This window comes from Histoplasma capsulatum, genomic scaffold (genome assembly GCF_000149585.1).
Source record: "Histoplasma capsulatum NAm1 scaffold_9 genomic scaffold, whole genome shotgun sequence".
NCBI classification, from domain to species: domain Eukaryota; kingdom Fungi; phylum Ascomycota; class Eurotiomycetes; order Onygenales; family Ajellomycetaceae; genus Histoplasma; species Histoplasma mississippiense.
The window spans coordinates 430,321-456,187 of NW_001813974.1; the positions used below are offsets into that span (position 1 = coordinate 430,321).

Genomic DNA, 25,867 nt, shown 5'->3' on the forward strand with positions numbered 1-25,867 from the left:
CTCAAGGTGAGCTGCAAATAATAATACTGGGCAGTCGGTACTTTAAATACAATTCATGAGTAGTGAAAGAAGTTTAAGTTAATAATTGAAATTGTTAACATTCAAAAAATAAGATTAGTCAATGAAAATAACTTTGTAACTATGGCTAGAAAATGACAAAGTTAACTTTTATTCTTTCTTAATATTGTTTCTTAATAAGGTGAGTTAAATCTCGTTTCTTGTTCATGTTTAACGAAGGTTCTTACTTCAATTGAATCAGAATGGCGTCCGACATTTCAGAGAAGCGATGCACTGTCTTTCCAACGAGCCTCGATATTGAAGGGGAGCTCTTGGAAGCATCATCTCCCATGAATTATGAACACGAGGAAGTTCAAGCCCCTTGTGGGCAGCCACCACGCCTGCAAAAACGGCAGAAGCCACCGCCACTTCCTGTTACCGTGAAACGGTCTTCAAATGAGAGCCCGGGGGAAGTTAAGCGACAAGAAACGGATTTCTGCCAAACTGGCAATCCCTGGCAACGATACGAGCGATTCACTCAAGAAGGGAAATCACGGAGTATATACCTGGCCTTCGAAAAGTCACAGACAGCTTCGATGGTGGCTGTTAAAGTATGCCACAACGTGACAGTGAACCCTACCAGGAGCTTGGTCAGAACTTCGCATGTAAATCTTGTCAACCTGAAGGCTGCATTTATTGACAAGGAAATTGTATACCTGATTTACGAGCGAGTGGATCTTTCCTTGAACCATTTACATTCATGTGTGAGCTTGAAAGAGGCTCATATTGCCGCTATCTGCAAGGAGGTGAGAAGAAATACAACTTTAAAATAGAGTGGATTCTAACTTTTGCAATAGGTTCTTCAAGGACTTTCATATATTCACAGAGAGTTGCATATCGGTCATGGAGAAATCAGAAGCAGCAATGTTTTCGTGACTCTTTCCGGGGTTATCAAGATTGGTACATCACTCGCTGCTATACTTCCATAGATCCTTGCTAATGAGAGAGACAGGAGACGTCGGGTCTAGTATGCTCAGCCATCATGGCCAGAAACAGAATGATATCCGTGCGGTTGGATGGATAATGACAGAGATCATGGAACCTGGGAATAGCTATCTAAATCCAAATAGCTTAGTCCTGAAGAATCCAAGAAAATGGGGTGGAGAGATTCTGGAATTTCATAAAAAAACAGATGCTGGTTCAATACCAGATCTTCTCAGTGTGAGTTTACATTTTATCTTTTGATGAATAACTGTCTGACCGCAAGAAGCATGTGTTTTTAGCATTTGCAGTCAGTGCAAGTCGTCTTGCTCCATTGGTCCTAATGGGAAGCAGATTTCACCGAGACGAGTGGTCAGTGTTTCAGCCTGGTGAGCGATAGAAGGTAAAATTAAAATTTTACAAGGGGAGAAGTATTTTTCCGGATAAAAATCAAATTTAAAGATGATCCGAGGCCGACGATGATATTATTGGCAATCAGAAATTTTTTGTTATGATGATACACACCCCCTGCGCCCTTCTGCACTACATTTCTTATGGAGAAACCAGTATCACTATCACATATTGAGCTTGGTGGCATTTTCAATATAAATTTAGTTGTAATATACAAATCTCGCCTGTTTGAGAATACATGGCATCTAAGGCAGGATCTATGTGCATTCATGAGAGGGACACCACCCGCCAAGCAATTGCGGCAACTTAATGCAAAGAGCAGCGTTTCGACTAGTTAGTTACAGCCTACAGCGCCGCCTTCTTGGCAAAAAAGCTTATTTCTATTACCTCATTTTCAAGTTGAGACTCCTGAAATGATCTAACCACTATATATTTAAGGTACAGCATAATATTACTTCTCCTAGAAGAATAAAAGGCACGAGAGCAGTAATGAATTCTGATAAATACACAAAGAAAAGAAAGAAGAAAAGAGAGAAGCAAAACATTAAATCATCGCAAGATATTGTGAGGTGTGATTCATATGAAAGAATATGACTATGAAAATCTTGTTAATGAGATTCTGGATGTCATTTAAATTAACCACTATCCTCATCTTTTGATATATAGCAGATTTATCAAGATAATAGGTGTTTGCCTTCTCATATATTCTATATTAATATTCCTCGTCCCATGAGAAATCCGCTTCTTCGGAGGTGGAATCTTCAGATGAGTCATTAGAGAAATTTTCGGAGTCTTCTTCGGAGGAAAAATCTTCGGAGGTGGAATCGTTGGAAGAGCCTTCAGAGAAATAGCCCTCAGAGGAGTCTTTGAAGGAGTCTTCGAAAGAAGAGTCTTCAGAGGAGGAGAAATCTTCAGAGGTGGAATCTTCGGGAGAAGAGTCTTCAGAGGAATACTCCTCGGAGGAATAGTCTTGGGAGGAGTCTTTGGAGGAATTTGCGGAGGAAGAGTCTTCAGAGGAGGATAAATCTTCAGAGGTGGAATCTTCGGGGGAAGAGCCTTCAGGGGAGGGGTCTCCAGCGGATAAGCCTCCGGAAAAGGAGGACTTGTCTTCTTCAGAATCTTCATTTCCGATGTATTCTTGCAGAATAGCATTTGCAAAGTATTCACCCCTCTCATTTTCGTTATCACTGGCTACATCTTCTTTCGTACTTTTTGCTTCGGTGTCTCGGTTGGGATTAACCCCACTATAGGGTGAGCTGTTTCGTTGAGGGTCTTTGGCAATGTTTTGATGAATCTCTTGATCTTCGATATTCTCCGAGCTTTTTGCCCTCATATTTTCTGCCAAGCCCCAGCTGACTGGATACTGGTTGCTCACCAGGTACCAGTTTAATAATGACACGGCGTGATTGAATTTCTCGATGCTGTTTTGTTGAAACACAAAATCCATTAAACTCCCTATCATGGTGAATACGCAGAGATCGAGCTGCTGTCCATACTGCTCAGGAATTGATCTTTCTCTGTTCCATGATTCGATCTCTCGGTTTTTGCTTACGATTCTTTTGACGGAATCAGCGTTGATCTCCCTATGTCTCCAGATAACAGCTCTGATGTCAGGCGTTGCTTGGTTCCAAAATTCGGCGTAGTGGTTGGGGTTGTAGGTAATTTGTAACGAATTCATTCTGTCTGCGGGTGTAATAACCATTTTGTGGTACGGTAAAAGATATTTTCTCTTCTCTTATACTAAGATTATTTCAGTTTACCCCTCAAGATTTTAAAAAGATAAGTATAAAACGTAACTTCTAAAAGTATGCATTTTATTAGTGTCATTATATCCCGTTCTAAGATCTGAAGTCCAACTCTTTAAATGCAATAACAAAGAAGAGGTAAAATAATGAGATTTTTCAAATGATGTAAGCAAAGAAGCATCTCAGTTAAGTAGTTAAGTGGAATTAGTTGGCTAAATATGAATGAGCGCTTGTTATTATATTTCTAAAAATAGAAGTTTACATTCAGAGAGTTAACGCCGTTTCATTTATATGTTTAGGATTCAGCGCTTGGCTGGGGTTAAGAAAAGGGACCAATAAGAACCAGAGGTAAATTAGCACATGGAGAAATATATTTCACACAGTTGATGCTTCTGCGGCCTTCGCTCTAAAAATGCCACCCTTGTTCATCACTGGCGGCTGGAAGTCCAGATCGATAATATCCACCGGATCGCTCATTCTCTCTTGGACCAGAATTCTCACCGCGTCCCGAATATCATCATCTGCAGAGACTGTAAAAGTCAGCAACTTGAAAGAAAGAAAGAAATTGTGCAACCCACCTGTCACAAGCTTTTTGCCTTCCCGTGCCCAGAACTCCTGAGACACTATTTTCAGCGGATCCATGACCCCGTATATTTTCCAAATTCGATTATGTTTCCCTTGAGCCTCTGGCTCACGCGGGCGGGAAGGTAGATATAGACCAAAACGAAGTATCTGGGCGCATGGTTATGATAATACATCAAAAGCTCCATGGGAGAAATACTAACGTAGTTCTTGGTATCATTCTCTAGAAGTTTGCCCATCCACTTATACACCCAGTTGAGATCGGCTACCGTCGACGTTAGCGGAATTAAATAGTGAAGCGGTGGATGACGAACTTTTCTTATCAACTTCCCAGACCACAAATACGCTTCGGCCCTTCACCGGTAATCCCTTATCAAGCTCGAGGATTTCACGACGTTTTATTTTCACCAGTTAACGTGAAGCACTATGCCTTCTCCCTCCGGAACCAATAAACCCTATTACGGTTGGGAAACCTTGCTCCTCCTCCAGTTGAAAGGGGGCGGTTACTCCTGGACGGAAATATTTACCCACTACAACCGGGCGGTTAGCTCTGAACGTCAGCGATCTATTCCTGGTCTAAAAGGCAAATTGAATCTTATCCGTGCGGAGTACAATTCAAGTGAGGCGAATACATCGTCAACCGATCCTAGGGTACGTTCCCCCTTTATATCCTTAAGGCCTGATGCTGATCCGTGGCAGGGAGATGGATCCAGAGGGTCTGAGACGAGAAGATCCGACGCTTGGGACGCCCTTCCCGTGACGTGTTCAGACCCGCAAGGGGACTGTGACTGTTCTCTATGCCAGCAAGTTCGTGCATGGCAATTCGGTGTTTTGCAGGAAGACATTGACCAGGATATGGCACAATACTGTAAACTGGTGATGGATGCCGCTGCTGGTGTGCCTGGAGCTCTTGAGGAAGCCACGCAGATTAAACACCAGCTCGAACCATTCATTGGAAACGATTCTGAGCCCTATTCCCACAAGCAAGTGGAGGGATCTAAATAGCACGGCCCCCTTCTTGTGTAGAAGAAGAGAGGGGTTTAGACTAAAGGGGAAAGGACTTGATATGAACAGATGTATATACCAAATATTAATATGAGCTGACTATGTACCCGAACGGCCACATCTATCAATCTGAGAAAGAACCATTTCTTTTGTGCAGCTTTGTAAACTCAACCCCGATGTGGATTGAGGATCGAGTTTCGGTCCGGCCAGTACCAACCGTGCCTGTTGTGTTGCCTTCCACAGCTCTGGCACTTGTTTCACTATAACTCGTTCGTCTTCAAATATGAGAAAGCAGTGGCCCTTGTCAGCCAGAGAGCAGGCAACCTGCTCAAAAATATTTCTATTCTTCGCGTCATTGAAGAATTTTATATACACCCTCGTGTCCCAAACATACATCACCAACAACGATTGGGACAGAAAGAAGGTCACCAATTCCGAGGGTATTCTCCCCTCCGGTATAGGGTGGAACATGTTCATGTCGGCGCCCGTAGATTCAAACCCATCTGCAGCTGGCACATTATCGAAGAGCGCTTCTTCGGCAATCAGATCACGTGCGCCCGTCATTATGTCATCACTCCCCCCCGTCACACTCGGATCACTGGCGACTGCACCATCCTGTTCATAGCTTTGGCGCCCGGACCTATCCTCCTGTCCACTTTCACTCTGAGAACTGGCTTTTTCACCGCTTAGGCTGCCGCCTCTGTCGTCTGAATGATGGCTGATATCCGCGTCGTAATCCTCCCCGTTGGCCCCCCCGGGGGTTCCGTCGCTCTCTGTACCCCTCGGCGCATTGCCAGGGAAGGAAACATCTCCAAGGAAGCATATAAAGATATCACGCTGCATGGAAAGAGAGGTGAGATGGGCACGAGGAATAGGATCAAAATCACGAATGAAGTTGGCGAAGTAGTACTCTCGGTCCTTCATGTATGATTGATCTGATGCCCGATTGCAGCGCAATGCTTTCGGTAGCGGGTCAAGGTCGGTAGTGAAGCTGGGGCCTTGCCGTCGAAGTCGACGGGTTGTCGCTCGCTCAATCTGGTCCGTCATGTATTGTGCAAGAGTACGGAAGAGGTGATCATCCCAGTCGTACAGCTGCGGGGGCCGGAACTGCTTCAGAAGATTCTCTACTGTCTCCACTCCGGGATTACGTCTCTCTGGCCCCATGATCTCTTGAATCCGCATGTTTTCAAATCCAAGGTCAAAAGCCAGACGTGCCATCCGGTACCAATGCTCCGTGGCCGATTCCCCGATGGTCAGCTTTTCGTGTTTTCCCCCACGAAGTGGAGCAAGATCTGTCAAGATCGGGTAGGAGCGCATTGCCGCGAGGAAAAGTTGCTGGTATCCCAAGAGCTTCCGGCTTCTCACGTTCCCCTGATATCGCAAGATTTCGTCCTCCATCACTTGTACCTTGAACTCTCGTGGAGTTTGGTTCACGCCAGTGAAGCAATAGAAAAACGCATCCCGAATGGAATCTTTGAAGTTGGGTGGGAGAAGACCCCGCATGATTTTAGAGCATGCTTCAAAGTAGATTGCATCATGATAGAAGGTATAGAATGACAAAATCCGTCCGTCCACACCAAGAAGTCCAGTGAGGATGGCACTGCGACACTGCTCTGATGTTACAGCGGGGAATATCTTTCTCTCCTGCATCATACGTTCGATTTTGGCTCGATCATGTGTCGAGTATTTAGGCGTAAGGGTTTCAAGCTCCAAGACCGTGCCGGGGTCAAGGAGAGGGTATTCGCCTTCCATACGGGCGAAGATACACTCCCATCTTGTGAACATGACATCAAGATAATGCGATAGCTCCTAGACCTTTATGAGCATTTGAACTTAGTCAAGAGAAGGGGGATCACAACCTCTGGGCAACGCATTGGCAGCAGACGGTTGAGGCATCCTAGCCTCAGCCCCGCCCACAGCCCGATGAATGGCAGAAGCCTGTCAAACCCACGGTTTAAAATTCCCACCTTCCTTCGCATCTGTTCCACCGTCTTCCGCTTCCTCTCTGTCAGCCTCGCCTTCCATTTCCCTTCCTGTTCCAGATTACCCTGAGCCTGATGAAAACGCAGGTTGCGATAGATATCTCCATCGCAGAACTGCCGGCTGTTTGAATGTTCCTCCCGGATAGCTGCAACGGCGTTCTCTGGCATGCCTGGATATCTGGTCAGACCCGGGATTTTGATCGTGGTCTGAGAAGCTTACCATCGCTGTATATATCAACGACCCACCACTTGTCCCAGAGATATTGCTCCGCTGCGAGTAACCGATGCTGACCATGCAGAACCTTGAGCCTCACATCATCAGCAAGAAGAAGATGAGGCGGTTCGCCATACCCCATGAGGTCGGCCCGCCGTTTTTGCGTTTCCCTTAGGACATCCTCAAGCAACCGCTCAGAAATTAGCACCGGCACATGGTGCTCTGGCTCCAGTCGAAAGCAACCCTCCAGCCGGAAAATGTTCACGAGATTTTTTACGATTTTGGGATCAACCGTCCGTACTCCACGGGTTCTCCTATCCTCAGCCACTAGATGCCGAAGGTTAATCTTAGCCTTTCCACGATACCAGGCTGACTTCACAAGCAGAAGCCTCTCGTCCGCCTCTGCTGAGGCCATAGCTTCAATGCAGGCTTTTATCCCAAAGTCTTTTATTCTCACAAGTCAGGTGCCGGTTCAATGTGCTTAATCTCTATCTTTTCTCTCTACATTTCATAGCTTCTATTTTCATTTTTGTACCAGTTACTTTTTTATATATTCATATAGTTGCCTTTTGCCCCACGAAAATACCATTTTAGTGTCTATAAATAGCATACCCAAGAACATATAATTCTTGACTTCGCCTTTCAGCATATCAAAAAGTGCAGTCTAACAATCAATTCAGGGCAGATATAAAGTACCAACGAACCCGCCCTTTCTTAGCAGCCTCTCATTCACAGGTCCGAGGAGCCAACATGCACTCCTGTGACCACCTCACCTGGTTGCGGTACCGCGAGGGCCAATTGGAGGACACTGGTCGTCTTGGCTGCGTGGTTCGTGGACTGACTCATCCCTCCAAACAGTACCCACGATTGGTCCACTTTATTGGCTCGCGGATCAAGGATGGGGCGTTAAGACAGTTATGTCCCGATAAGAAGCGAAGGGGCGCCAAAACGGGCATGATAAATCTACACCTGGATGCACTTTCTGTGAACACTCCAAGCCCTCTTCTCTTTGCTGACAGCGACCCGTTCGGCCAAGAAAACAGCGATCGGGCAAATCCCTGCCATCATGGCGCGGCCCATCCCATTTCGTGGCCGCTGGCGGCAGACTGGTCTTTTTTTGACATTCTCCATGCAAGGCTACTATTTCTTTTCAGCGATGTAATCTGTGTGTTCGCTGATGACTTCCCCACGTTGCATTCTGTCGCTGCAAGAATTCATACGTGGGCTCGCATCGGCAGTGCATCCAGCCTACCGTCTAGCACCCGTCCTACTCTTATAGTGGTGACCTCTGGCCCAGGACCGTTAAGCGACCTTCTAGCCGAGGACTTCCGCGCCCAGATCCATGCTATGGGGGAAGCATTCAGCAAGTCGTTTCGATCCATCAAACTGTTTCGACTTGTTGGAGATCATCTCTCCCCCTGCGCACGTTATCTGCGTCTCAAGGAGGAGATCCTTAGCAAGATGCAAGAAGCCCAAGATACCCGCCGTCAGTATCACTGTCTCTTTTCCAGTGTGCATCTCGACGCTTTCTTTCGACAGGCAATGCAGCACACTGCTATGAGCATCTCGGAGCAGTTTGATTTCATTGCAGCAAGTCGAGTTGATAACATCTTGCACGATGACTACACGGGTCATCTGCAAACATTTCTTGGTCTCTGTGATAGATTTAAGATTCCTCGTGGTACAGTATCATCATTCATGGCCTCGAGTATTCTTATGGATGCTTACCCACCGAGAATGCACTGTAGGTCAGGCCCGATCTTGCCTCGTGTCCGTTGCTGATATAAAGTAGATTTCCCCCCCCGAGTTGTCTTTCGCGCCCTCTATGAACGGCATCTCCTCGCGGCCCTGGAGGCCGCGTCATATGGCCAAAACCTTGCGCTCACTCTTTGTCGCGACGTTGAGACCCACCTGGAGACCTTTCTTCGTCAAGTCGTGCGGCATGATGTCACTTCAGCAATCCGCCATGTGGATAACATTCGATCTCAGTACCCGGTCTTGCGCCTGCCGCAAAGCAACAAGGTCTGTCTCTGCTGCCTGCGACGTCCACCGGAGAGAGTACCCATGTGCGGCCATGCAATATGTGATGTCTGTGTAAGGAGATTTGGGCGCTGTGCGCCGAGAACTGAGTCGCTATCTCGTCAACGAATGCGTATTCTGTCTTGCTCAGGGAGAACTGACTGTCGACCTCAAACCGAAGACGGCGGGGATTCGCGTTCTCACCATTGATGGTGGAGGCGCCAGGGGTGTTATTCCTCTTGAGTTCCTCAAGAGGCTCGAAGCTCTTCTCGGCGGATGTTCTCTACCTGCGGTGATTGATTTCTCAGCGGGAACAAGCTCTGGTGACTAGCCCTTCCCCAAATCCCATCCAACGTTTGCTAAAAATGACCACAAAGGCGGCCTCATCATCCCCGATATATTTATCCTCGGACATAGTGCATCCTCCTGTAGCAAGAGATCTGGCGCTCTGGCCCGCCGCTGCTTCGGCGACTCCCCGGGCACAGCATGGGCGCGTCTGAAGGCCGCCTCCAGATATTTGCTCACAGACGCGATGTACAGCGAGGTCCATCTAGTGGAATTTCTTCAGGAAGAGTTTGGAGTATCGAGGCGACTGTTTGATCATGTCAACGTGTCGGGTACGCGGGTCGCGCTCACTGCAGTCTCGGACAAAGGCTCTCCGTCTATCCTGACGAACTACAATGGCTCCGTTCCGATAAGGCCGGGAGCGGGCTACGAGCTGGTACGCCCTCGAGATATCGATAAAGAACCGAAGTTGTGGGAAGCGTAAGGCCCCCTCCCCTCTCCTCCCGTTTTTGATATTCCCTATTGTGAGCTAATTGTACTAGAGGAAGGGCAACGTCGGCAGCTCCAATGTTTGTAATTTCCCCGTCGCATTTTACCACTTTGCTCAGGTGCTAATAAACTGTTAGATTCTTCAAACCAGCGAAGATGGCTGCAGGGTGTTTCATCGACGGCGGCCTCGCATTTCCCAACCCATTTGAGATGGCCGAGTGGGAGTGGTCAAGGATCTGGCCCGACATAACGGAGCCGGACGTTGTCATCGCTTTTGGGACTGGTGTGGAACCGGAAGAAGGCGCTTCGAGCCAAGGAAGCTCGGTCCGACATCTCTGGCGGTCGTTTATATCATTTCTGGACGGTGAGTCAAGATGGCGGGGCCTGGAGAATGCACGCAGCGATGCCGAAAAGGATGACTATCTCCGATTTAATCCTACCCTGATCGAGCCTTCCAGGCTGGATAACACCAAGGATCTATTGACCCTTTGCCGCAGTGTGTACCTACACCCCACAACCAGGGAGGACTTGGTAGCTGCCGCGTTCCGTCTCCTTGCCTCAAATCTCTATTTTTCCCTGGATGCCCATCCCTATTACGCCGATGGTTTATATCACTGCCAGGGTTCTATACGATGCCGGATCGATTGCGAACCGGTTATTAATGCCCTCGCTGATCTCAGGATGATGCCAGTGGAGTACGTGACACCATCCAGTGTATTATCCTGCGGCCAACTCAATCGCGACATCTGTCGTGCGTGTCACCGCTATCGCAAAAGCATCCAGTTTGATGTTTGCCATCTTACCGATGTGGTAGCGTTGTCGCTCCGCACGCAAAATGGCCAATCACGAAAACTGAGCTGGTTTCCCAGGACCATGGCCTCTTTCATTGAGGCCCAGGGGCTGGATTCTCCCTTTGGCACGCCCGACCATGATGATCCTGGCCTCTTGCACTGTGGCTCTTGCTTAGTGAATGCAAAGCGCAAAATTTCACCCGAAGCCATTTCTCCGCAGAAGAAGCGACGGCGATGATTTTGATGATATTTCGAAGAAGACTAAGCCCTCGGGCTAATAACCCATGTAGGGGTTCCATTTTCTACCATCTGAAGTAGAAGTGACTTTAAAGGTTTTTATTGAGAATTTGTGAGCAAAATATTTCGGATTGAGCTTGAGATGGACGGCCGATTGAAGTTCCAGTACAGTTAGATTGAGATTTTGCCAAAGGCAAGAAGTAGAACTAGAATTTAATGCTAGCTAATTAATTATAAACTGCTGACAATAATCATGGCCACTGCTATCACACTTCATTAACAGCAGGTGCCAGTGGCTGATGTTTAATGTTGCCAAGGAATCTTTTCCAAGTGACTACAGTTTTGCAATTTGGGAAGTTGAGGAAAGCTCATGTCACGCATGCCGTATCAAGACCTGGCTGCTCAAAAATTTCTGCATCTCCTAGATAAAGTTCGTACGCAGGCGAGGCGAAAGCTGAAGAGATCCTCATCTTCGGAATTTTCAGGTATATTGCTAAATATTTCTACGGGACTTCGAGGAGAGTTGGCATTATTGATAGGCTATTCGAGACGGGCGGTTTTCTTGGGTGTGCCTCATTATTCCTAGCACGGATGGCCTGTAGATAAGTGCTTTATCGGGGCCAAAACCTATGCGTAGAGAGAGGCAAAATTTCAAAGAATAGCTCCTCGCATTTTCAGCTGCTTTTAGAGCCATGAAGGTGTTTCGCAAGCCGGAAGTCGCATGGCCTTGAGTGTGAATAGCAAGTCAAAATGGCGAGGGTTGATGGTTCCGGATCGCAAATCATGGTCCGCAAGCGCCACAGCAAACGACGGATCGCTCGAAATGACCTTCAGAAGTACACTTTTAAAAAGTGCCTTTTTGCTCAGTGAAGGCGGCTACCCCATTTCTAGACACACTCATTCATGGCTATAAATTGAGAGCTCTTCCCATAGTGCTCAGTGATAATCATCGTCCTAGATCCTTTATCTTCGTCAGAATCGAACATCACAATATGCAATCATCAACCACAAAGCGTGTCCAGAAGCCATGGACTGAGCACAGTAGTCTTGTGCAGATGCGTTACCGACGAAAAGGCACACTCCAGCGTATGCTGCGTAGCTACTTTGATGACTGTCGCTGCAAGGGCATCTATCTTCTCATCCATGAAGATAATCGGTACTTTACAATTAACTTTAACAAGTCTGATGCTTTCAGCAGCCACTTTCCACCACCAGACAAAGATATAGTGAGTGCCATGTCCGGTACAGCTCTGGAAAGACATAGTAGCTCTTACAGAAACAGGAGAAGCATTACCCCCCTCCGTCCCGAACGACGTGCGAGAACTACACGAAATATCAGAAGCCTAGAGGGGGGAAGCAAGGGAAACTTGAAGATGGGTGTGGGTAGATGGGGGATTCTGTTTGTTGCAAATTACAATGAATGTTTTCACATGTGTCATGATGCAGCCGCTGAATCTACAATCTATCCACTTATAAATTTGAACCACTACACTCTCAAAGTCATAGCGCTTGCCCTGTCATATGGCATTTCACTTAAAAAAGCTGATATCCCATGGGCATTTTTTCTGTGGCTTTTTCACTCAGCATTGTGCCATCCTCTGATGGATCTTGGCTCCTTATGGACTTTTAATTTCGTGGCCTTCTCTACTGAGGTTATGGCGCCCCTCAGGGGAATTTACTATGGTCGCTATTAACTCAAAATTGTGGCATTCCCTAAGGGGCTTACTTTCCCAGAGATGCTGACACCACATGGAATTCTTTGTTGCCTTTTCACTAAAAATTCTGGCACTCCTCAAAGAGCTCACTGCCCCAGGGATTGCTGACACTCCATGGCTTTTGTTGTCTTTTTATCAAAATTATGGCATTCCCCAAAGGAGCTCACTGCCCCAAAAGACTCACTTCCCCAAGAATGCCAACACCACATGGGACTCACTTCGCCAAGGAGCTCGCTTCCCTAGGGATGTTGACACCGCATGGAATTTTATCTTTGTTGCATGTTCACACAACATTCTGGCACTCCTGAAGGGGCTTACTTTCGCAGGGATGCCGACACCGCATGGGGTTCCATTCTTACTGGCTCCCTGTGCAAGATTGTGACTCTCCTTCAGGGTATAGTTTTGGTCGTGGTCCACCACTTCACTGACTCCCGGAGGGGATCCATATTAGGGCGTTCCGGCAGATGGGCGAGACGTGGAGCAAAAGGTTGACTCGACTATACTAGCCACCGCTTCAGTATCACCTAATTAATGCAAGAGAAGGTAGATGGATAAATGACTGTGTATTATAATATCAAATAAAGAAATGAGCGGTTTGACATCCCATCGTCCATTAATTGCGTGTTGATCGTCGAGGACGTAATGTGCTCATACGTTTCTCTCGTAGCTTCTCCTCCCTTCTTTGTTTCTCCTCCTGCTTCTGCAGCTGGAGCCTCGCATTTTCGGGGAGCCAATTGTCCGGGAGATATGTTTCCACGACATAAAGCACACGGTGAACATGTTTATTTTTTTGCCACACTTTTTCAACATGACAGATCTTAAGACTTTTTTCAACCTGCTGCGCCTTATACCAATAGGGAAGATTCTCAAACTCATCAAGAGCCAAAGGTTCTGTCGTAGCCCCAGAATCCGAGATATTGTCTCTGCTGTCAGGTTCGATTTCACCAGGAGGCTGAGACTGGTTATTTGACAGCTGCTTGGGCGGGACGTCAAGGGGAGCTGCAGTCTTAGATGAGAAATTGAAATAGAAGATCGCATTGATGAGCAAACCAGACAATGGAGAGGGGGAGGGATGAACATGTCATATTACTCTTACCAGAGATAGAGGACAGCGCCTCCTGATAAAGGTTATCCAGCATCTCACGAGCTTGGACAGTGGATTGCAGCACACCGGATAACAAAAGTTGACTGGGTAGTGGTGGACGGTCCTCGGTTCCTTGTTTGAAGCAGGAAAATGATTTGGAGAAGAGCGAAGGCTGAATGAGAGAAGGGAGACCCTTTTATAGCCCCTTATACCTCAACTCCATGTTGGTTCGACTGGCCGCACTGTCTGTCAGCAATTCCTTCCACCTGGTCCTTACTTCCTGGGAACGCTAGGGTGGGCTGATCCGATACCCATCTCGCTGCGCCCTCTCGCAAAAAGAGAACAAGGGTGAAGTCAGGGATGCTTTTCATTATCTGCCAGCCCCTTGTCCCTCGCCTTTATCGATTGGAGGAAAGGATCCCGAGGTTTGCCGGTTCAACTTCCCTGAAGATTTTAAGTCTGAACTGGTCGATACTGGCTGGACAAGAATGGAGCCCAAGTTTGCTTGATCTGGCGGTGCCCTCCTCGCTTGCGCCCGGAGCCGGTATGAATGAAGCGCAGGCTGCATTTTGCATCTCATCTCTCATGAGATCGCCAAGACGCATTCGTGAGTATGTGTATCAAAAATTGACAAGCCTCAATATAAGTTGCGCTTCGGATATTGCTTTGTGTTGGGTGATTTCGCTTACAATAGAGACATCCATGGGCTCGCACAGAGGCGAAGCCAGGCGCACCTTTTGACTGGCATGCATGGTTGGGTGAAGCTCGGCCTTTCTCATGCATGACATTCCCTACTCCTTGTCCCCGGCCCTATTGATTGTAGGAAAAGGTATGGCGGTTTGTCGATTTGACTTCCTGGTGTGTGGCCAGGGGTGAAAAGGGGGGTTGATTAGGTTGACTGGTCAATATTGACTGGACGAGAGCCCAAGTTGGCATGGGGGTGTGGGAGCACTTCTGCGTTGGTCCACCCCATCAATGCAACATTCCCCAGTTCGGCGGCTTCTTCGGTGTGGATGATTGGCGATCCACACAAGCCGCATCTCAGCTTCTATTCTTCCTACCCTTCTTGATTAGCCTCGACCTATTTTTGTTCGCAGGCGGGGACTGAACGTGGGACATATAAAGACATCAAGGGCCTCCTGGATCGAGATCGAGGGGAGAAGAGCAACCCATCATCTCATCTCGCAACATGGCTACCGTCACGTACGATAACACCTCCCCTGGACCTGCCGACGATTCTCCCGCCCCAGCTGCACACAGTGCACCTCCTCCTGATCCTCGGTCAGACGAAGAGCCCCAGCACCTCCTTCCAATGCCCATGCCCGTGCCCGTGCCTCTCTTCTCTGCGTCCGGTGACCTCTCTAAGGATGCAGCAAGTGAGACGTTTGCTGATTTTTCTGCCCTGCCATCCACCGTCTCTGGTCTCGATGACATTAACTGGGACGAATGGATCCTCGACTCCTCCCCTGTCGATTTTACCCCACCGTCACTCCAACTGTGGGATTTTTCCGACGACCCCATCGAGGAGGCTCACCCAAGCCCGAGCGACGTTGCCGATGACCCACCCAATCGACGAGAGCCAACCCCTCCCCTGGCCTCAGACAATCGCGAAGGCAACACATTGAAGGAGCCGTTGAATTACTCCGATGGTTCCGTCGAGGCTGACCCACACACAGGCGAGGAACCCAACGTCCAAGTCCACCGATCAGAGCAGATTATCCCCCTGGTGTCCGGCCATTGGGAAGGCGATGCGTTGGGGGAGACGCTGGATAAGCAGGAATACATTATCTTGCCCCTTTCTCAGGTGAAGATTCTGAAGCTGGTGTATAAGCGAGACGGGGATGAGATGTACCAGATGGTAGGGCGGATAGATTTACAAGAAACACGCGGATATGGCACACAAGGAAAGCTGTGGAAGTGCTTGGGTTCTGCTGGTAAGACTCAGTACCTGCTCTGTGAAAAACATTTCTCACCCCTCACTCACTCTCGCAGAAGACCCAATCATCATCGATGAGCCAATTAGTCCCAACCTGCCTAGCGACTCTGATCAGTTTGTCGCCATTCCATCCCTTCAACGAAATATAGGGCGAGTTCCGGGGGGTTACGAGGTGTATGCCAAGATGACATTGGACGATTTGCAGGAGCATGGAGGGTTGGAACTGTTGGCAGCTTACTGGAATAACGAATGTCGTCGAACGAGGTCACGTGGATTATGTCAGCATTGATTAACATGGCCCAAATCTCACGAAACCTTTCTATTTCTAGTTAGTTAGCTGCTTGGATTTGTGTAACAATTGAAGTCTGCATTCTCTTCATTTTCTTCGTGCCACACTGTCAGAGGTTAAGAATCTCCATAGTTTTGGTTTTGAGTTTGTGAGAGTTGTGGGATTTGTGAGATTTCCTCGAGAACAAACTGCGTTGCATTTGAAGAAGGATTCGATAATAATGCGCAACGCGCACGATTATCACGTGAATGTAGATTTCTTCTCTGATTGTTCATTTGTTGGAAGGGCTCAAGCGTCGCTAGGGTTCTCCAAATCAAATGTTCGTTCTCAGGTGCGGATGGCCCGGCAGCTATTTCATAGGCCTTGCAAGCTGGTACATGGACGACCGGCCCTAAGCTCCCAACGTGGTTGATATTGAGCCCAAAATTGAGCCTTTTGGTCTTTGCCCAATGGGGACAGCACCAGCAGCTATTACAGAAAGACCAGGAGTATGCAAAGTGCAGCCAGGTGCGCCAGGCTGTGTCGAGGGCACGCGGAGACTTGTGTCAATCACTCTGGGAGAGTGAGTGCGCTTTCGTTTTCTATGTTTGGTTTCTTCACTTTGTCTTCTTCATTATATCTATCCTGGCCAGCACACACATTTCCAGAACTTGGAAATTCCACTTCGGATACTATTGCCCGAGGAGAGAACGCCCAGTCCTTGATGCTCACGAACCCGCTTGAAGAACATACGTTGACCCCAGCGATGTCGAACGCGATTCATGGTATGCGAAAGCATTCTGCCTTTCTACTGCTGAGACGGCCGTCAGCCGTCTGGGAGATTTGGATTGGATGCAGACAAGAGAAGAGCTGTGAAATAAATTTATAATTACTAGCTTTCATTTACCCCGTCAATATGCCACCTTCCACTTGTCAACTGCAGAAGGAACCAAGGAAAGAAAAAGGGACAAAATGTTCAATTTATCTGACCCATTTCATATTTATCACCGCCACTAATATTGTAGCTTCGCTCCCATGATCCATACTCTCTTTTTCCAACATTCTTCTCCCGGAACCATTGGTCTTTCCAGTGAGCAGAGTAAACGCTCATACCTCCTCTTGTTCCCCTCGCTGTCACACAGGAAATATGGTCCAGCAGTTCAGGAACATCGCACCCAACTCTCAAGGACCAGAGGCCGGTTTTGGTACATGTTAATAGTTGATTACATGCGTAAAGCTTAGGTAACGGTCTGATGAACGGAGAACGCATGACTCTGAAGGTGCATTTTGTGGTCTAGGGTAATATCACACCGCCTGCAGGATATCGTGTCATCAGGTTTGATATGTTGAAGGTGCTTTCTTCTGATATGTTTGGACACTCCCCCATGTGTAGTGAATTTGTCCAGACAGATGAAGCAGTACAGCGGTCGATGGTCCTCCATCACCGCCTTGAGGGCAATATCCCTCTCGTTTGGTGGTGGCGGTGGCGGTGGTGGGACATGGATCTCGATCTTCACCTCCTGGAATACTTTGGGACCAGGGCGCTTGTCATGCGGCAGCCGGCAGGTTTCCCCTTCCTCGAAGCGAGAGTAGTCTACGACAGCGTCGATCGCCTCAGTACGCCGAAGCATTTCATCTTGCAGGGTCTCGCGGGGTAGGCTAAGCAGCGCCGATATGAGTCGTCGATGTACCGGTGGAACTGCCGTATTGGCATCAAGAGATTTTTCGACCTTCCTTGAGATCTTAATGCCCGACAGCTGTCGCTTGATCTCGCGCAGGGGCTCCTCAAAGTCAAACTGTTCCTGTTTCTTGAGTAGGAGCTTGTCTCGAGCCCGCTGACGTGCACCTGCCAATTCACGGCTGACCCTGGTGTAAAGCTCATATTTGACAGTGCCTTTGTGTCTGGCAATGGGACGTCCGAGACGTTTACTGAGATGGTCGCGTTTCTCGATCAATTCCTTGATGTGAGGTTGTTGGTTGACCGACGATGACTCTTCGGTGGTGAGCTCCTGCGGTCGGCGTGGGTTGACGGTGCGGATCATTCGACATGCGGCACGCATGATCTGTTTCTGCGGATCTAGGCCTTGAACGACCGCACGAACATCCTTGTCCACCTTTCGGTGGAGATAGTATTTCAGAAATGTTTTAGGATCGGAATGCTGGAAGATCAAACTTCGAACCGCATCACTGATGTGCCCTTCAGGGTGATGAGGATTAGCACATGACAATCAGAAGGAAAGGTTCTTCTCTCGCTTACCGCTATTATCCAGGGCCTTCCCTGTACCGTATCGCAAGCTATAAGGGCGGACGATCTGGCGTATTGTCGATATTTTTCCTATAGATTTGATCCAGGGTAAGAGAATATTGTAGGTGAGGGCCTCTACATCAGATATTCTAATTCCATCCAGCGTCCGCTCGGATCTCCGCATTATCGGGATGTCGCTCAGTCCTGGGTCCAAGTTGAATTCAAGCTGATAAGTATCTTCTGGGATATCTAGATCAAGCAGTTGCGATGCTGAAGTAAGGATCCTCTCGCCATCGAGGCGAGCGAATGCACCATCAGCAAACAGGAGACCTAAAAGGATAACTTGGGGACTGAGGATGAGAGATGGGTCAAAGATGATCTCCGGTATCACGAACTCGGTCCTAGTTATAGATACCGTTCTGTCAGTGGTGTTGATCGCATATAATGCAGCTTGCGTTCATGGGTGGTCGGCTGGATGTTTCACATACTCTTCCTTTTCTCCAAGAAATTGTTTGGTGAATTCGGTGGTAAACTCGATCAGGATATTATTGGGCCCACCTTCTGGGTCTTTTATTAGTGTTACCTTGATGTGTCGATAGCACAGACTCAGCAATGCTAGTGGTCGATTCGCCGAGAACCCGGCGAGTTGGAAATTTAGAATAAGTGAAATCCGTAGCCGCCCGTGACCGAACTTCTTTTTTGTGGTTGTGACAGTCGTCTCCACGACCCTGATCAGATCATCAAGGTAGACAGTGGTCTTTGGCCGGGGTTTATTGGAGAGTCGATATTTTTTCACGAGAACTGGTATACCCTTGGGAATAGAGAGCCAGGATTAGTGAGTTCAGTGAGCATCTCAGGACCAAGCCTGTATCAACCTATATCAAGAGACCACTGCAAGACGGGGCGTACAATTTTGACTATGTGCCTAGATGTGTTCTTGTCGACTTTTTCATGCATCTCCAGCTCATATACGGTACGGAAGTTCTTCCAATATGTGATCAGGGCGCTCTTGCGTTTTATACCTTGCCGGCGTCTCCCGTTCTTTCCCCGGCGTTGATTCAGCATCCAATCAAAGAAGGTGTAAAGCACACGATAGTCAAGCTGTTGATACATGGCCTTTGCATCTGACTTGAGAAACTTGCAATAACTGTACAGGGCGGTGAGATAAACTGAGCGGAATGTAGTTCTTGAAGTCATGGACATTTTTACCTCAACCATTCCTGTCTGATACGATCCTGCAGAGCAAGCGTCCCAATAGCATAGTTGACACACTCTGTGCGAGACAAGTCTATAGTCTGCATCATGTTAAGGTAATGGTCTGGTGAATGATTATTCTCCGTCAAGAGTTCCGCCAGATCATCGATATCCTGCTGCTCATCTTCTTTCTCTTCCTCTTCTTCTTCCTCCTCCTCCTCCTTCTCCTCCTCCTTCTCCTTCTTCCCGTCACCATGATGAATGGGGGTTGTGATGTCTGTTTCGCCGCTGGCATCGGAATCGACATCACTGTCGGTGTCCATCATAAATTCGTCACTATCGTCACTGACGATTGGAGACGGAACTACTGAGTCCCGTCGACGGGCCATCTCCATACGAAATTAAATGGGTGAGACAGGGTAGAGACGGTAAAGCCAGAGGTGGAGAGCTGGAAGAGAGTGAATGCTCTGAACGGTATCAAGAGGGGTGGAAAGTAGAAATGGGAGTGGGAGTGGGAGTGGGAATGAGAGTGGGAATGGGAATGAAATGGGGCAGAGAGTGAACCTCAGAGAGGGGGAGGGTGAGAGAGTTGGGAGTAGCCATGCTTTTATATTTGGTGAGAGAAAGGCCATATTCGGCTTGCATGCCAGAAACTGGGTGAAACGGGTGAATGAAGGGAGTTGTGATGCAACCGCCCATCCAAAAATAGAGGATGGGACAAAGAGACGATCGGGCGTGGGAGTTGAGGTCGTCCGCGTAAAATATGGGGCGTGGGGTGCGTGGTGCGTGGAGGTAATGGATAACGGGAGGCTAAAAGCAGCCGAAAAAACGGCCAAAACAGGCCGTTTGTTCACCGTTTTAATGTTTAAAATAGTAAAGATTAAGAGTGTCTATCTTCACACTCTGAATCAAAAAAAAAAAAAAAGCAGATAAATAATAGCTACTATTTTAAACAATTCTTTATCTCTGTAATTGCAGTTTTTTTACTTTTTTTCACATGCAATTTCATGAGCTTTTTGCTGACTTTCATTGAATAGTTGCAGGAAAAGATCAAGCAATATAATATTCTCTTTCAAAATATTTACAAGACTTTCTTCTTAATCTTCTTTATACTCTCAAGTGAATTGTTTCTATAGAAGCTCTCAAACAGAAATATATAATTAAAACAGTGTAAAATGATAGTAAAAAATTCATTTTTTTATTGGTTAATATTTACACAGATGGAACTACAATTCCATCTGTATTCATTTATCATAAAAAATCAAGAAATATGCAAGATACATGGCACGAAGATTTTGACTCTAAAAAGAATCAGACATACTTCACTGCTTTAGAAAATAGATGAAATAATGATGAATATGAATTAATTTGATTGATTATTATTATTATTATTATTCTTCCGTTATACTCGTATGCAAGCAGTGCTTATGACGAGTCCTTGTGTAATGTTAAATACAGGCAAGAGTTGGTTATACAGGAGGAATGCTTATTGTTGAATGACGCTAAGAATATAACAGGCACATAGGAAAATTAATGAAAGTCAGGATTTGGTACTTGCGATACACGTTTCCAGCCCAGAAACAATAAGCTAAATCAGGTAGTAGGTCCGCCCGAAGGTACCTACTTGGCAGGTTCACATCCCTTTATTTTAGGAGCTGAGAAGTTGGCTCCGGATGCAATGTTGTCCCCTTGTGGGTTTCGAACCCACGCGCCTTGGGTCCCCACACCAAGGCGCTATCGGCCACCGGGGCTTAATCTGATTGAAATAAATGTTTGATTTTCATACAAATTAAAAAAAGAAATCATTATCATCTGCTTATATTAAATGACCATTCATTTTATATAAATATAACATTTATTGATTATACAGATCAGAATTGAATTTTATTCACTATTCTTTCTTCTCATTCTACACATTATTTACAGTCATCAAATGTTGAAATATTTGACTCACTTTCAAAAATATATTCAGATCAATAGATTTCTATACATATTCTGATTATAATTTTATTCAAACTACAAAACAAAATTTTTGATGATTATTTTATACCATGTAGAAAATCTTTACAACTGTGAAAAATATCAAATTTGTTTTCATGACCACTGATATACATTCTATAGATTCTACTAACATTTTCAAAAAAATCTAATCATATTCATTTACACTTTTGAAACTGCTTCAGCAGCATATATCTACATTTATACAAACTTTATAAAATCTGATAAAGCAGGCAAATTAACATCATTACTGACTTTCAGTTGACATTAAAAAAATTCTTTATATTGAAAAGAATATTACTCTAAATAGAGAGATTCTCTGAACAGAGCGATTCTCTTAATAGAGCGATTCTCTTAATAGAGAATAAAAATCTTCAAACTGCTTTAAATAATGAGAGAAAGTGATGGAAACAGAGTAAGTATATAGAATTATTTTATTTATCAAATTCTTCACTTGCTTAATTTTTTTCTCTCACTTAGATGCAGACTATGAGGGAGCAAGCAGACGTTAATAAAAATGCAAAAATCAATGATCAAATATATAAGAAGAATATGAAGTTTCAATAAATGATTTTTTATGAATGAAAATAGACAAAACTCATAAAGTGAAAGAAATATAAAAAAAAATGTTTGGAAATTGTTCAATATTGTAAAAAGGTCAAAGCTGCAGCTGCAGCTAAACATTTTATAGAGAAGCAACAGTGAGATGAATGGAAGCTTCAACTATAAAAAAAGAAGAAAGAATATACTGTTAAATATCATGAAACACATTTGACAAAGCAAACACTTATAGAGATTTCAAAAAAGTTTACAAGAAGATCAATAATGAGCTCAAAACATTATAAAAGCTTTATACAATCCTCTAAAATTAGTAATAAATGCCACATACAGATTCTCTTAGTGGAATCAAATGATATTTCTTCTTTGACATGTTCTCCACTGCAATTCAATTCAACTGTTTCAAAATCACAAGTTTCACATTCTGAGCAGATTATTAGATCAAGCAATTGTTCTCTGAATTAATCATATATATTTATATGATGTATTCTACATATAGTTTTAATCTTTAATAAATAATATTAATATCTTATTGTGTTGTTTTACTATGGTTGAAAATTTACGGCTCTATAAAGTGCTTTTTGGAGTTCATTGGGTGGATGAGTTCGTTGGGTGGTGAGTCACGTTACCCTGGCGGCTTGGCACGCTGGGGGTCCATCGATGGCGAAAACATGGATGGAACCAGGAGATAGATATCATACACACACATGGAAGACGAAGGGAAAAGGAGGGTTTGTACAGTACAGTCCATGAGTTGGGACACAGAAACAGCAGGAGATAGATAACAAGGCCACGTATGTATGTACATGTACATTACCATCGCAACAAATATATATATATATATACACGATAATCGTTTTACAAAGCCAGTTAGCTAGGGACTGACTACCATATAGTTCTGACTACAATGGCCGCCAGTGCGGTTTGAAACACCAAGACACCACCGACATGGTGAAGAAGTACCCCAAACAAGCGAGCAGTGACTGTTTTGCCTGCAAAAGAAGTTATGGCAGGAAAGCATTGCAGAAGCTTCGAGAAGATTTGCGTCTCCCGACTTCAGCGTCTCAGGAGTGTCGGGCAGCGCGTCCTCCGAATTCATCAGTGAGAAATGATCCTGAGGCGGGTTCCAAATCATCTCATCTTCAACCAGAGAGCTGTCAGCATCCTTCCACACTGCAAGGAGATCGTCGAGTGTGCCTCCTGTATAGCGCTCTTGAGCAAAGGCAGTGAGCTCAGTGGGCTCAAGCCTGGCGTAGTCAAGAACTTTTCCTTCTCCATCATAGTGGCGCAAAATCCCGTGGTCATCGATGTGGAGAAACCCATCCATGTGCGGGTTAAGCTTTGTGAGAAACTCCGATATCTAGATGTGGTGGTTACTAACTAATACTAGCAAATCCACTTCTCCTGCTTCATGAGGTGGATGAAATGAAAATGACAGCCCACTCACTGAAGTTTTCCAGGCTATTCCGTTAAAAACACTATGAAAAGCAACAATTGTCGATAAGAGAAGCTTCATGGTTGGTAGTTATCTAGCTATAAAGACACACAAGTACTAGTATTATTTCAATTACCAGATGTGAATACTAGTATGCAAGGCATAGGCTATTAGGAGGTATAGAGAGATAACCACCATCGATATACCTGCCCGGGTGCCAAGGCATAATATATAACTACGAGCAATGAATTGGCTTACATGAACAGAATTGGAACTGTGGAGAAACCTTCTTGCTTAACATCAACGTTTAAAGTTCCTCCATTTCGCCGGAGCAGACTATTTATTGTTCCTTTTGCGGGGGGTGTCCATTTGTATAATCTGTCGGCCCTAGGCTGCCTATCACGGACTAGCGCACCGCAATATATATGCCTCAGGCCCTCAGCTGCCGACATGCTAATACAAATGACCTAAGGGCCTGTTCGGTGATTTTGTCCGTACAGTGCCAGGGCCGTACAGAGGGTGGATATTTGCCTTTTGACGGTGTAAACCTTCATTATTCTCGTCTTTTCCTATATGAATAGTAACCTATTTGATGTTTTGATATTACTTTTTTAATTACTTACTCAGTTATTATGACGATGAATATTAATTCTACTATATTAACTATTAGGCCACTAGGGCAAAACAGCTCAATCACCACCAGCGCCGTGGTGGTATCCCCTCGTCTGGCCGCGAGGACACAATTAGCGTATTACTATTAGTGTAACAACTAAGCTGTTAGCTCTGAAGTACCAACCAATAATTTCTCATACTAAATTCTATGTAATCTGATTTGTTGACCTTGGAATCTTCTCATCTTGATCCATATTCATATCCACCGTGGATGCGATCACACCCTGGCCACCCTGGCCACCCTGCCCACCCTGGGATAGAAATATGACCTCTACAGGTGATTTCCAATTCTTCAATGCTTCTTTTAATCAGATTGACTGATTTATTTATTAGACAGTACAAAAACAGGTGTAAAGCGAAAGCGATCTGTCAGTGCACTTCTAGCAGACATTCCACCTCTGAAGAGTATTAGATTCAAATCCATGGAATCTCCTCATCGCTCTCCAACTGCCAATCTGCCCAATATTGATCCGCGGAATCCATACACCCTATTCTCTCTCTATATCTCAGAGTCTGATATTCAGAATATTGCCTGTTCCACCAATGCCTACGCAGAGATTCAGATATCAAAGAACTCAGCCATCAATCCCCGGGATTGGCAGTCAACCACTCCTGCAGAAATCAAGGTATTTCTTGGACAGATTATCTATAGACTCATATGCCCACTAATCGCACGTGGTTGTCAATTCTATACTGGATTATTGATCATGCAATTGTCAATGCTTATATTCTTCATCGATTGGCTACTGCTGCTCCGGGCCCTACTGCTGCTCCGGGCCCTGCTGCTGCGGGCTCTGGCTCCACTACTCTATCTCATGTTCAATTCCGCCAGCAGCTCTATCTTCAACTCCTTGAATTCTCAAGCCCTCTACCTTCCACTCGATCAAACCCAGATCTAAATCACCATCGAATTTCTCTGCCAGGACCTCGAGCTTGTGCCTGGTGTCAGTATAAAAGAAAGAGAGCAGAGCAGAATAAGGGTAGAGCTTCAAGATCAAGATATGATTGTGCTGCATGTAATAATATTCCTCTCTGTCTGAAAAGCCGGTGTTGGCAGGAGTTCCATTCTATATCTTAATTAGGGCTAGATCAAATAGATTACATAGATTACACAAAAACACGCTAATACAGCCGATCTATCATATAATCCAGTAGATTTCGCGTTTTTAATACACCAACGTACACGCTAAAAAACGGCGCTAATTGTGCCTCGCGGCCAGACGAGGGGATAACTCCGTACAACTAGCCAAGAGTGCCAAGCTGGGTTCCAAATCCACTTTATAGAGTTCGACGGTGTAATAAGTTCAAAAACAGGCAGATTTAAACCTTTTCAGGTTAAATCCATACGTCTGCTGTACAGCCACGCTGGAACGTGTCATGATTTTTGTTGACACGTTCCAGCGTGGCTGTACGGCGGCCAGACACTCAAGAATATCATAAAAATCAAGGATCATAATGAGCAACAGGGATAATGCAACTCAGAAGGCAGTACAACAGTATCTATATCATAAACGGCAATTAATCAGACTTGCAGCTGCAGAAGTGATCTATCAGAGCATCTCAATTGTTTCATCAAACATACAATTCATGTATTCTGATTCATTCTGTGGTTTGCAATTTACCATTCAGTTGTTGGATTCTGATTCCCACCCACTGTGTATAAAGAATATGATGTGGATGAGTGTCAATACATTCATTGCATTGATTGACTGACTGAGAATGAATATCAATATTCATGAATTTGAAGTATTACACATCATAAAGATTGAGCAGAAGCTTCTCATATTTTTGTATATTACAATTCAGAATGTGAGTTATCAGAATGTTTGCAGAGATATTTCATCATTTATTAAATACAATATTCAAACAAGTATAATAGTAATAATAAATAAATAGACTTACTAAGAGTTTTATAATAATGATTTTTATATAGTGTTTCATGAAGGTTTAAATCACTCTTGTGTACTCTATAAGTATTATGTCAAATTGGCCTTGAATCCCTGATGAAATAATAATAAGAAAGC

At 45.4% G+C, this 25,867-nt stretch overlaps 9 protein-coding genes across 9 annotated transcripts; 4 read left to right on the forward strand and 5 right to left on the reverse strand.

Annotated features, from left to right (window-relative positions):
* Positions 1-260: 260 nt before the first annotated feature.
* On the forward strand, positions 261-986 carry HCAG_07603 (predicted protein; the record flags this gene model as incomplete). Its single annotated transcript, XM_001537244.1, has 2 exons — positions 261-803; positions 855-986. The coding sequence occupies 2 exons, from the start codon at positions 261-263 to the stop codon at positions 984-986; spliced, it is 675 nt and encodes a 224-aa protein (XP_001537294.1).
* A 1,115-nt stretch (positions 987-2,101) lies between these two features.
* Positions 2,102-3,091, reverse strand: HCAG_07604 (predicted protein; the record flags this gene model as incomplete). Its single annotated transcript, XM_001537245.1, has 1 exon — positions 2,102-3,091. One exon carries the CDS (start codon positions 3,089-3,091, stop codon positions 2,102-2,104), a length of 990 nt encoding a protein of 329 aa, XP_001537295.1.
* Positions 3,092-4,142: 1,051 nt separating this feature from the next.
* Positions 4,143-4,721, forward strand: HCAG_07605 (predicted protein; the record flags this gene model as incomplete). The annotated part of the gene is made up of 2 exons (XM_001537246.1): positions 4,143-4,367; positions 4,416-4,721. 2 exons carry the CDS (start codon positions 4,143-4,145, stop codon positions 4,719-4,721), a joined length of 531 nt encoding a protein of 176 aa, XP_001537296.1.
* A 260-nt stretch (positions 4,722-4,981) lies between these two features.
* HCAG_07606 (predicted protein) lies at positions 4,982-7,332 on the reverse strand (the record flags this gene model as incomplete). The annotated part of the gene is made up of 4 exons (XM_001537247.1): positions 4,982-5,045; positions 5,116-6,530; positions 6,689-6,873; positions 6,924-7,332. The coding sequence occupies 4 exons, from the start codon at positions 7,330-7,332 to the stop codon at positions 4,982-4,984; spliced, it is 2,073 nt and encodes a 690-aa protein (XP_001537297.1).
* A 335-nt stretch (positions 7,333-7,667) lies between these two features.
* On the forward strand, positions 7,668-10,739 carry HCAG_07607 (predicted protein; the record flags this gene model as incomplete). The annotated part of the gene is made up of 6 exons (XM_001537248.1): positions 7,668-7,745; positions 7,776-8,661; positions 8,710-9,011; positions 9,118-9,259; positions 9,314-9,701; positions 9,848-10,739. 6 exons carry the CDS (start codon positions 7,668-7,670, stop codon positions 10,737-10,739), a joined length of 2,688 nt encoding a protein of 895 aa, XP_001537298.1.
* Positions 10,740-11,739: 1,000 nt separating this feature from the next.
* Positions 11,740-13,592, reverse strand: HCAG_07608 (predicted protein; the record flags this gene model as incomplete). Its single annotated transcript, XM_001537249.1, has 5 exons — positions 11,740-12,061; positions 12,319-12,402; positions 12,638-12,872; positions 13,108-13,452; positions 13,550-13,592. 5 exons carry the CDS (start codon positions 13,590-13,592, stop codon positions 11,740-11,742), a joined length of 1,029 nt encoding a protein of 342 aa, XP_001537299.1.
* A 1,134-nt stretch (positions 13,593-14,726) lies between these two features.
* Positions 14,727-15,810, forward strand: HCAG_07609 (predicted protein; the record flags this gene model as incomplete). The annotated part of the gene is made up of 3 exons (XM_001537250.1): positions 14,727-15,471; positions 15,623-15,751; positions 15,803-15,810. The coding sequence occupies 3 exons, from the start codon at positions 14,727-14,729 to the stop codon at positions 15,808-15,810; spliced, it is 882 nt and encodes a 293-aa protein (XP_001537300.1).
* Positions 15,811-16,979: 1,169 nt separating this feature from the next.
* On the reverse strand, positions 16,980-19,569 carry HCAG_07610 (predicted protein; the record flags this gene model as incomplete). Its single annotated transcript, XM_001537251.1, has 5 exons — positions 16,980-17,938; positions 17,999-18,387; positions 18,475-18,797; positions 18,896-19,133; positions 19,196-19,569. The coding sequence occupies 5 exons, from the start codon at positions 19,567-19,569 to the stop codon at positions 16,980-16,982; spliced, it is 2,283 nt and encodes a 760-aa protein (XP_001537301.1).
* A 3,041-nt stretch (positions 19,570-22,610) lies between these two features.
* HCAG_07611 (predicted protein) lies at positions 22,611-23,252 on the reverse strand (the record flags this gene model as incomplete). Its single annotated transcript, XM_001537252.1, has 2 exons — positions 22,611-23,096; positions 23,184-23,252. The coding sequence occupies 2 exons, from the start codon at positions 23,250-23,252 to the stop codon at positions 22,611-22,613; spliced, it is 555 nt and encodes a 184-aa protein (XP_001537302.1).
* Positions 23,253-25,867: the final 2,615 nt, after the last annotated feature.